This window comes from Fusarium poae, chromosome 2, assembly GCF_019609905.1.
Source record: "Fusarium poae strain DAOMC 252244 chromosome 2, whole genome shotgun sequence".
NCBI lineage: Eukaryota > Fungi > Ascomycota > Sordariomycetes > Hypocreales > Nectriaceae > Fusarium > Fusarium poae.
Window position 1 is genome coordinate 8,149,267 of NC_058400.1, and position 11,100 is coordinate 8,160,366.

The 11,100-nt window shown below is 45.5% G+C and overlaps 4 protein-coding genes across 4 annotated transcripts; 2 read left to right on the forward strand and 2 right to left on the reverse strand.

The window, feature by feature from the left end:
- Positions 1–2,653: 2,653 nt before the first annotated feature.
- On the reverse strand, positions 2,654–3,055 carry FPOAC1_006781 (uncharacterized protein; the record flags this gene model as incomplete). The annotated part of the gene is made up of 2 exons (XM_044851256.1): positions 2,654–2,791; positions 2,843–3,055. 2 exons carry the CDS (start codon positions 3,053–3,055, stop codon positions 2,654–2,656), a joined length of 351 nt encoding a protein of 116 aa, XP_044709968.1.
- Positions 3,056–3,491: 436 nt separating this feature from the next.
- Positions 3,492–4,717, forward strand: FPOAC1_006782 (uncharacterized protein; the record flags this gene model as incomplete). Its single annotated transcript, XM_044851257.1, has 5 exons — positions 3,492–3,497; positions 3,814–3,870; positions 3,960–4,044; positions 4,176–4,192; positions 4,565–4,717. 5 exons carry the CDS (start codon positions 3,492–3,494, stop codon positions 4,715–4,717), a joined length of 318 nt encoding a protein of 105 aa, XP_044709969.1.
- A 31-nt stretch (positions 4,718–4,748) lies between these two features.
- On the forward strand, positions 4,749–5,342 carry FPOAC1_006783 (uncharacterized protein; the record flags this gene model as incomplete). Its single annotated transcript, XM_044851258.1, has 1 exon — positions 4,749–5,342. One exon carries the CDS (start codon positions 4,749–4,751, stop codon positions 5,340–5,342), a length of 594 nt encoding a protein of 197 aa, XP_044709970.1.
- A 1,981-nt stretch (positions 5,343–7,323) lies between these two features.
- Positions 7,324–9,633, reverse strand: FPOAC1_006784 (uncharacterized protein; the record flags this gene model as incomplete). The annotated part of the gene is made up of 1 exon (XM_044851259.1): positions 7,324–9,633. One exon carries the CDS (start codon positions 9,631–9,633, stop codon positions 7,324–7,326), a length of 2,310 nt encoding a protein of 769 aa, XP_044709971.1.
- Between the last annotated feature and the right edge of the window lie 1,467 nt (positions 9,634–11,100).

Consider the following 11,100-nt stretch of genomic DNA (forward strand, 5'->3'; position numbering starts at 1 on the left):
AGAGCGACTAAGTAAGTGCCTTTGTAATAAGTTATAATAATGGGGACCGAGTAGCATCGGACTGGTCTAATGCAGGAACAAGGACAGAGGCTACCTAGTGGGTAACAGAAAAAAAGACCTCCCAAGTCTTAGGTTATAAAAACAAATAATCTAAGAGCCATAGTCTAAGAAGCACAAAGTGGCCTACTAATTTCGTCTTTTATATTTCCAGCGGCCAGTTTTTCTGATACCCTGAGGAGTAGGCAAGTTGGACTACCAAGCCTCATGATATTGAAGCCATAAAAAAAAGATTCCACCGCCTCAATGATGGTTGGCTATTAAAGAGAGATGGCTATGCTGTTAACTACATTTTAAATTTGGGAGATGCGGTGTATGGCATGCAGGATAGTCGCACAATTGATGGCCGGTCGGTCCTAGCGCATAGTTGACTGTGTCTCGGAGGTAGTCATCCTTCTCATGGCTCGCGTCAGTTGATAAATTACGCCAACAACAACGCAAGAACAATTATACCAAACGCATCCGTCACGGTAGACTGTGTTGTTTCTGTCTCTTTGACGGAACGGTCAACTGCTCATGGGCATCTGGGCCTCAAAAATGATGGGGCTCATGGAGCAACTCAGGACGGTCGCTCATCAAAGAATCGAGTCACCCGAATGACACATTTGATAACAAGAGGAACTTTCCAAGGGTTTCTTTTGTTGAGAACTTGAGAGTTGTCTGATGGTGACATGGCTGGTGTATGGATGATGCCTCCATCATGGCCAACCGGGTAATATTACTTGGCTGACCTGGTCGAAAGAAATTGGCAAAAAGATTATTTGAACAGTTTTTGAACTAGATTCCTTTCATGTTTATCCCAGTTTGATCATTAGTAAATACGTGGATAATTTCATCATGGCTACCTCTACATTCGCGTTCCATGAGGCTTTTATTACTATGGCGCAGGGAGACAGGAGCACGACATGTGAGATATGGGTATTAACACAAAACATCAGGATTCCGAAATATAGAATAAACTATCGCCGATTACGAGCAAAGTCTCGAATAAAACTTTGCCGCAATTTTGTCGTCAATATGGCTATCATAAGAACCCAACGTAGTCAAGCATGAACACATGGATCCCTGCATAGCTCAGCACTAGACACATTCAGGTCGCACTAGACTAGGACTTGAGACTGTGAGAGATCTTTTAACACCCATATTATAGTCACGATTAAGAAAAGGCTATGCATTTGTCCATGTTTTGCATCCAAGGCATTTGTCCAGCCACCTATGACAGATTTCTGTAGGTGACAGGGCTCAAGTCAAGCGCGCCCAACGCTGTCCACCCCTGCAGGGTTCGTCTCATGGTAGCTCCTGGAGATGGGAACAATACGTTGATAGGAAGTCTGTCAATTCCATCTCTTCTTTCTCCAGAGCGTCTCTGACAAATTTCTTAATGGTAATGTCAAATGCCAAATCTCCAGAAACGTAGTCTAGAGTTTAGATCAGCACCACTTCAAGCCGAGGCTCATCCAATGTTTCGAATCGGGAAGTCTAATTAGTACGCTGATCCATAATAGAGGTGCTCAATCATGAGCCTTTCAAGATTACGAAATGGAACACAGCCAGATATCTTGGAGCTATCAAGACCCAAGGAGACGATGGCGGCTGAACTATCGTAAGGATCGCGACCCAATCATTTTCTGCGGGTATTAAGATTCCCACAACGGTGGAACCAGCGTACCGACATAAGAACGAACGATTGGGCATAACAGAGACATGACTGAACAGAGTAGACGAGGTGGTGACAAGACAGAACAAGATACAGATCCAGACTGTGACACAAAAAAGTATGGATCCGAAAGTCAAATGCCAAGATCTTGCTTGAGGCTAGATGGGAATCCACTATCATGCATATGATATACAACTATCTAGGTAGACTGCGCAATTACTTGTCTTTCTCACAATAACACGTGTGAATTAGTCATACTAGCCGAACTATTCCTCCACATCGTTGGGGATAAATACTCAAATGACGGTAAGTCTGCATATTCGACTAAAGGTAGTGAGAATTACGAGATCCCACCAAGTTCTTTCATTCTACGACGGTGCCTCCCTCAGCTCTCTAGGCTCACAGTCTCTTATCTCAGTGATACGGGTCCTCATTTCCCCTACAAGGCCTGCCAGAATAGTAATCAAACATCTAATCAAGAGTGATATATGTTCGTATTAGTGAGAGACCAGTAGGGCGATAGGGAAGTGATGTTGAAAGCTCGTGAAACATGTCAGGATCAAGTTTGAAATAGTAGTTCCTAAAAGTTAAAAGAAATTAAGACTTCACCCACGCTTTACATTCCTATCAGAAGCTTGTAATTATTGAATAATTGGGGTTTTCCAAGTGTTAGGAGTAGTATCGCTATTTGGAAAAATATCCTTATTACTATGAGAGTGAAGCCACAACCCAAGAAGTCGGGAGATATTTTTTAAAGCGCAGGCCAGCCCTGATCTATAAGGAACGCAACTTGGTTACTAATTAACAATCATCACATGTATACAAGAAGGAGAAAATGGTCAAAACATTACATGCCACAGGGCTAATTCGATCCAAGATGCACACGATCCTCTTAGCAGTGAATCTTGGTGGTTGCCTTGGTAATGACTCCAGCTCGAATCAGATCGATGTAACTCCAGTAATCTTTCTGAGTTCCTTGACCGTCGACGTGAGCATTAGAGTAAGAGACATACGCTTATCGACAGCCTCATCACGTTTTAACACGCCGTTCATATAGGTGATGACCCAGTTAGTGGCCTTGTCAGATAGGCCAGCCGCTGATCCAAACCCTGCTTAGCTGTCACTGACTTCGTTGAGGGGCGTGATGGTAAACGCATTAGGTTGTCCACTTGACTTGACAAAGTTGAGGACTTGATCAACTGCCTTGAGACTGTAAGCAAGGTTCGTAGCGTTGTAGAGCCAGCTATTACGGCCAAAGGCTTCGCCGATATCGAGACTGCTGGTACCGCCAGGCAAGGAACCAAGGCCGATGATGATGTGCATTATACTTGCTGATGACATATTCTGATTCTAACTTTATGAGTCATAATATATACCTTTAGACAGGACCTTTATCAGCATCTAGGTTCAAAAACTGTGTTTCTTATTGTGTTGATTTTTAATGTATACTTCGGGACTTACGCCTCGAAAATCACCAAACAAAAGCGGAGAGTGTTGACCCCCTAGTGGGTAGCAGAAAAGTTAGCCTCCTAATCCTTAGGGTATAAAAATAAGTAGTCTAAGAACCATGGTCTAAGGACCATAAACTGATCTACTAATTTCGTCTCTTATGCTTCTGGGGTTAATTGTTCTGATACCCTGAGGGTTACGAAACGCTTATAAGCACGATGATTATGTTAACCCCCAATAATAGGGACTGTCCAATAAGTTCTGGCCTCAGTAGACTATCCAAATATAAATCGACCGGCTGGGACTATAAAACAAGCTGTCGCTATAAATGTTAGTTAGTACTCTGGCTTACGATCTAGACTACCCCGTTCTTCTTGGCCTTCTTGTCGAGAATACCTTAGTAGTGTATACATATGTCTCTCATGAATACCTACCCAAATTCCATGATGCTCTCTGGCCCCACAATTATTCAACGCCTTACACCAGAATATTTAACCAAACCTCCACCTGCATCACCTCCACCTGCATCACCTCCACCTGCATCACCACTGCCTTCATTCAAAACATCAACTCGGAAACATCACGCGTCACAACTCAACTACTGCATCAAAATTCCCAAGTGACTTTACCCATTATATTCAGCTTTAAAGATTGACTCTTTTTTCTTTTTTTTAACTCACTTTGCTTTCGAACTCATTTTTATTCAGGTATGTTCACTGGCTACTTATTTTCAACTCTTGCTTCACCATCGCCTTCATCCAAAACATCACACATCATAACCTAACCATTTCATCAGGTTTTCCCAGGTTACTTGACGCACTTTGTTCAACCTCATACATCAGCTCTCATTTTTTCCTTCTATCGAACTCATTCTTGTGCAGGTATGTTCACTGGCTACTTATTTTCAGCTCTTGCTTCCTTCACCTTAGCCTTTACAGCACCTCGATTCCTCATCCCTATCCTTCCGATATCTTTAATATGACAAATTAATTAGATACTAATTTCAGTATAGTTAGGCAAAGCCGGCACGTAAGGAAGTTTACAGAAATGAAGTATATGGAAGTTCTTTCCGGCTTTACCTCTTTGAAGTGAGCCCAAATGTCAACACTAATGGCTTAGCGAGTTCAGCTATTAGCCAGAAGCGTCAAATCGTGCAGGCATTGGTTCAAATTGGACCTAAAATCTTGCCGTTTCAATCGACAAATTGAAGCTATCGCAACCTTCAATGTGGAGCCTAGGCGATGGATAGGGTTGCCCTCTGCTTGAGGAGGTCCCCGGCAGGATCCCTGAACGGCCGGGCGCGGCTAGCTGGCTGCAGGCCCCTCCGGAGGGTATAAGTTCAATTCCCTCTACGAAGATTGAAAAATGCAAAGGCTAGAGACCTAAAAGGAAGAGGCCTAGAAGGAAGAAGAGGAGGCAAAGGAAGAAGAGGAGGCAAAGGAAGAAGAGGAGGCAAAGGAAGAAGAGGAGGCAAAGGAAGAAGAGGAGGCAAAGGAAGAAGAGGAGGCAAAGGAAGAGTACCTATGCCTAGGCCGAGGCTTTGCTTGCGCCTAGGATGACGGGGTCAGCATCAGGGTCTTGTATCATGTCGTCGTCTGACTCTTCCAACCGGAGCAACCACGGCGATGCCATGATGGCAGACCCCCCTTTCGTTGTCCACATCAACGACTTGATGATCTCTGCCGACAACGCTCCAGCTTTGAATGAGGGCGCTCCCAACACTGCGACTGACCCAGTCGCCGAGAACGAGGGTGCTGCCAACACTGGCGCTGGTGAAATTCCAGTGCAGATCAATCCGAACCTGATCAATGGGCGACCACGAAGCCAGCACCTATGGGTTCGCCGTTTTCGAGACGGGTTAAGGAGGGACGGCCCTTGTACGATCTACTATATTGCAGCCGTCAAGATTTTTCGAAGCGAAGCAAATCTCCCTAACGGGATTTTGAACCTTTTGACCAGATGGCTCACGATGGGCATCGAGCCTGAGCAACAGACACCGGCACAGCGACTCGAATGTCGCATGCGCGAGCGCATCTTGGACTTGATGCGAAAGGCGGCGGCTCAGCTTGGAATTAACCACCAAGATCATGAGGCCGTTCCCGAGGGGCGAAGGGTCATGGAGATTCAGTACCTTGAAACATCTATTTCCAGAAGCCGCGCTGCTCGAGCTAAAGAGTGAAGTATATATCCCCTCCTTAGGGTATCAGAAAATTGGCCGCTGGAAGCATAAGAGACGAAATTAGTGGGCCACTTTATGCTCTTTAGACTATAGCTCTTAGACTATTTATTTTTGTAACCTAAGACTTAGGAGGCCATAACTGGCCCCACTGATGCATATGAGCAGTCATTAAACAATATCTTGAGCACTCATCACGGCTAACGTGGTGGCATTTGACAATAGCTATTTTCCACCAAAGTCAATGCCGAAACAGCAGAAATGTCAAGGGAGGTCAATAGACGACGGAGTGCCTCGTGTGGTAAATGAGAGTGTAGCTGAGGGCTGCGAAAGCAGATGTTCTTCGCAGTTATTATGAGGACATCTAGACTCCTCCTAGCTGGGATAGTTGCACAGAATAAATACATTTCTCGTACATTGTATAAAATAATTTCCAGTCACATTTCATGCCCAGTACGGAGTACAGTGTCTTCGTCAACGCCCAACAGTACCTCCCCTAGTGGGTAGCAGAAAAAATGACCTCCTAAGTCTTAGGTTACAGAAATAAATAGTCTAAGAGCTATAGTTAAGGAGCATAAAGTGGCCCACTGATTAGGCAACCGCACTTGAAGGAAATTCACATCACGAAGTGTATGGAAGTTCCTTCTGGCTTTGCCTTTCTATAGTAAGGCCAACCTCCTTTTGGCATTAGCTTCTAATTGGTCAGAAAGTAAAATTCGGCGCGCTATTAGCTAGCGAAAAAGACACTAAAATAAGGTTAGTGGAAAATGCCCTATAAGCCACTGAAGAAAAGAGGCTATACCTTAAGAAATTAGTAAGAGGCCTATAAGGAAGAGGAAGAGACTTGGCAAGAGGAAGAGACCTAGAAGGAAGAGGCCTAGCAAGAAGACCTATTATGCCTAGGCCGAGGCTTTGCCTGCGCCTAGGATGACGGAGTCAGCATCAAGGGTCTAGTTTCGTATCTGATGCTTCCGGCGGCCAATTTTTCTGATACCCTGAGGCTCCCCCTCCTACCCAGTAAACAAGAAGTTGGATGAGGATAGCAGAAATATTGAGACATAATTCAATGGTTAGAAAGAAAGTTGCTGGTTATGCATTAGAAGATCATGATTGCAGTATTTGACACCCTATTCACTCTTTGTTTCCGCTACGACAGGCATGGGTAACTAGGTAATTGATTATCGGGACTTACGCCTCGAAAATCACCAAACAAAAGGTAATTGATTAGATACGTTCAACTAAGTTGTACTGTGATGGTGTCCCTTCACTGCTAGGACTAGCAAGTTCTGTATGCACTTCCCGGTCTATTAACATAAATCTTGGCTCTTAGTATAAAATACTAATCCTAAACAAATACCTCATTGCTTTGTGCCGTAGTGGGGACATGATGCTTCCATGTTTACAGTTTCATGATGACAGCCACGATTAAAGCCCATGATCTCCATAGGGTTTAGCGACCGCAACAAATCATCAACTCATGAAAGCGAGTGAAGAAAAAAGAATGCCCTTTGGAAATTCATGTTTATTTTACTAGAAGTACCTATAATGTAGGTTTATTGTCTCATAGGATGATCATGCATGAGGTGTTGGCGTACAGTAAGCTGATTACTACCCCACACAGTCTCAACTGTAGACAGCTATCACCAAGTTCTCGAGCGCGAAACCACGAGTTTGAATTTTAATGGCTGCCCACGTCGTAATAGCAATATGGGATTTATACTGGAGGCTATTCCTGGCTTGAGCAAGGACTCAGCGACATCATTGTAGAGAAGAGAAGATGAGTAAGATGTGTAGCAAGGCTCCAAGTTATTCGTCTCTTTCCAACAGTGAGCGTGTTTGGGAGGCACCTAACCATGCATTGTACTCTTACATATATATGCGCTCAAGGGTATTGGATATGGGTGGTAGTTTCAAAGAGCAAAATTCACAAAAGCGTAATAAAGTCTTGAGGTAGTTGTTTTGCTAGTTGATGCTGGCAGCTAATCTAACGCCATACAAAGACTGCATCATCATCCTCTTCATGATCGCCGTCCCATTCTTCATCTGATACAGCACGGTCATCGTCCATAAAGTCTTCCATACCGTATTGTAGCTCAGTAGGCTTTTGGTTATCAAAGACGACGAACACAGTAGTGCAGCGTCCTTGAACTACCGGTTTCTTGGCCCGTAACTCTGAGCCTGAGCCTTCAGCCTCTTCTCCAGGCCCGCTTGACGTAGGACTGCCCACACTGCCTTCCTCCAGCTCGGTATCAAACTCATTGTCGTCGGTTTCTGGCTCTGCATATGTCGGGCGGCCATGAGAGCTGCGAAGTCCCCTCGAATTTGTGCTGTGCCTCGAATCGGAATCAGAAACATGTGCCGCAAGACGACTGCTTCGTCGAGATGGACCATCTGATAGACGTTTGGGCCTTTTCTTGTTTTCTGATACTTGGGGCAGCTCCTCTTCTGGCGATGGACGTAGAGAGTAATTCCTTTGTGGTGGTTCAAAAGGGCGAAGGAAGACTCTGTCCAGTTTCCGTATCCATTCGTGGCGCATATTAGCACGGGCCTTCCAGGGTATGTTGATCATCGTTTTTACCGCAAGATGGCGCAAATTAGGCAGAGAGCCGGCGCTGTCTAGAATAGAATCAAGGAACATTTCTGCTGTTTCGACGGTCCAATGTCGAATGTGCTCAAAATCGATAATCCGGAGACTTGACGGCCACTCTGGTTTCTGATGTGGTAGTAAAACTTGGTCGTATAAAGGGTCGGCATCATTATTAGTCGAAGAAACGGAGTCATGATGGTGGAAATAAGAGAGGTTCATGTACAACTCTTCTAGATTAGGGCAGGCATCAGCCAAAGTGGTCAAGAAGACCAAGTCTAATGACTGATTGTGTAGCAGATTCAGGCTGCGTAGATGTCTACCATGGCTGTGTAAAAACGGCGTAAACTCATCAGACTTGATCTCCCAACAGTTAATCAAAGACAGATGTGTAAGGCCTTTCGGCAAGAGGGGAAGCAGCCGGTCATTCATGATAGTCGACGACTCAAACACTAGGTGCTGAAGTGATTTCAACTGGGAAATCGCTTCAGCGATGGTCTTGATGACAGCTTCATCTTCAGCGTAAAGTTCTAATTCTCGCTCCTCGGTGACACCCTTCACCCCTAACTTATAGAGGGACGGGACCTGAAGGTTCGTGAAGCTGAGTTTGGTGAGATGAGCGAATGAAGGGTCCTGATGTATGCGGACAACATCATTCATAGTCGCCACTGGTCCTCCCAGCAGGCTTCCACTCCACTCCCAACTTTTCAGGGTGGTATAGAACTGCTTGTCTTCAGTACTGATGGGATTGGGCTGTTCGGAGGTTGGTTTTAAGGCATCAAATATTTCTTCTGTGTATTGCCATCTCACTGTGCGATCCAATTGCCTGTACGGTGGTTGGTCAGATGGCGTGAAGAGGATGACTTCCTTTAAACGCGGAAGCACACACAGTATCCTGGGTAACAGAATTTGGGGCACAACGTGAACATCTACATAAATAGTCTCAACTTTGGTGCGATAGTTGAACAGGGTTTCAGAAGGTGGTCTTTCTAGCAGGGCTGCAAATCGTTTGGCCTTCCTCGTCGTCGTTAGAGCTGACGAACGATATATAGCTGTCAAAGCAGGTTCTGAGAAAGCCTTGCAAACTGTAGCGGTAGTTATCAGCCAGTTGGCGTCAAGACTGTCGTGACCAGCGATGGCTGCGTAATAGAAGATGTCGGTCCAGGCACTATAAGGCATTTGAGCGTTAGTCCAGGGTGGAATGACGCCCTGTGGTATTGGTTCGACTTCAGAAGAAACCCTGCGCTTTTTGAGGGACCTTCTTTTGTTTTTTGATGGCTGTGATCGTTTCCTCGTTTGTTGTTTTTTCGGACTCGGCTCGTCACTTCTTGAAGCAAGCAAAGTACCAAGGACAGGATTATTCGGGGACACCTGGGAGGGAGCAGTGTTCCGTGTGCTACGGCGAACACTAGTGCGGCGCGATGCGCCTTCCGCTGACCCCGTATTCTGACTTCGTCGTGATCGTGAATTGGACTGTGTCCCTCCGGCTTGTTCTTCAATCTCATCCTCGACCTCTACCTCGTCGGACGAGTATAAGCTGATCAAGGAAGGTTCGGAATCCTCTTGTTCAGAGGATTCATTGTAGCGAGGTACCGAGTTTTGCGACCGCCTTGGACGCGCTGTGGTTGGCTGATGACAAGACCGGGAGGGCAGAGGACGGTTGCGACGAGCGGAGGCATCGGGGCTGCTGGTGAGCTTGACACGGGCCATTTCGGGGCGCCCTTTTATAAGAATTACGTCAGCTATAATCTCATACGGCACTGAATCTAGTGTATAAGAAACGAGAGAGAGAAGGGATGTACGTGGTATTCTGCGGACCGACGCGGGACGAGTGTTGGTTGTACCTTCAAAGGCTTGGCCCAGCTGTATCGTGCGTTCTCTTGGTAGTTGATTGGCAATCGTCACGTCAGAGCTTTGAGTTCGAAGTTAATAAGATAACATAGACAACATAGTGATTGGACGTGTTCGTTTGTCTTCGTTGTGTCTTGTCAGAAGGGAATCAGCGTAGAACAAAATAGTTGGGTTCGGTGATGATGTAGTCGTAAGAGAGTTGGAGGGGCATGAACCATTTGGTTCCTCAAGGACAGTTCAGCCTTGCGTTAGTGCATTCTGGGGCGGGGCTCTGTGGCTGATGGATAGCCAATCGTTCAAACTTAGTGGTAGAGCGCGGCAAGGCTGCGAATGTGGAAAGAACAATTCATTTTACTGCAGGGAATAATAAGGGACAAGAAAATATCAGTTTGAATGGCAAAAAAAATAAAAAAATGAATTGGATGATTTCGAGTAGTTTTCGAGGTCTCTTCGGACCTGTCCAGAACTTCAAGTCATGATACCTTTGCCATGTTGGATGTTCCAGGTTAACCCTTTTGCCCAACATCAATTGGTCCCTGACTCTATTAAGTACTAAGAGAAGAGTGGGATGGTAAGGACAACCACACATTTGATTTTCATGGAAGAAATACGAATCCAAATGATGCGCACTGAGCTCAAATAATTGTACAATGAATTGGGCATACTAAGCATGAGAGATAGGGCGCCGACAACAAGGCATGATGGGTCTCAGTTCTCATGATAGAGAACGGACTCGAATCGCGAAACATGGATCCATTCGCAATGGATAATGGGGAGGCTAAAGGGGGTCAGCGCACCCGCCTAGCTGCATAGGTGATAATTTCCAGCGGCCAGTTCTGTTGGTCGCAGAGCCTGTAATTCGCTGCCACTGAGAACGGATCCGCCAGAGGATGCTCCGCTACTTGCCAGGCATGTCTCGGGGCGTTTAGAAAACTTGGCTTCTGAGTAGAAGGGGAACGAAAATATTAAATCAATTTGTGGTTTATGGACTAGCTTATTAGGTTATTTATTTTTTACATCCCAATCATTGGAGGCTGGCTTTTCTGTTACCCATAAGACATGACGCCCTGGGCTAGGCTCTTACCTCTAGTCGCGATAGAATCTCCAGGACCCATGCCCCATGTTCCAGTTACTCTTTCACCTGTCATTGTCGTTTGCTACCCGTCTAGGAATCTCAGCACGCGTCTTTTTGATTCCTTTCCTTGTCGCGCTCACTCGACAAAGTATCAATACTGCAAGGTCTATATAATTCTGTCCCTTTTTCCAATGCGATAGAAGACGCCGATGACGGGAGTGACTTTCAATTTAGCTCATAAACGCGGCGCA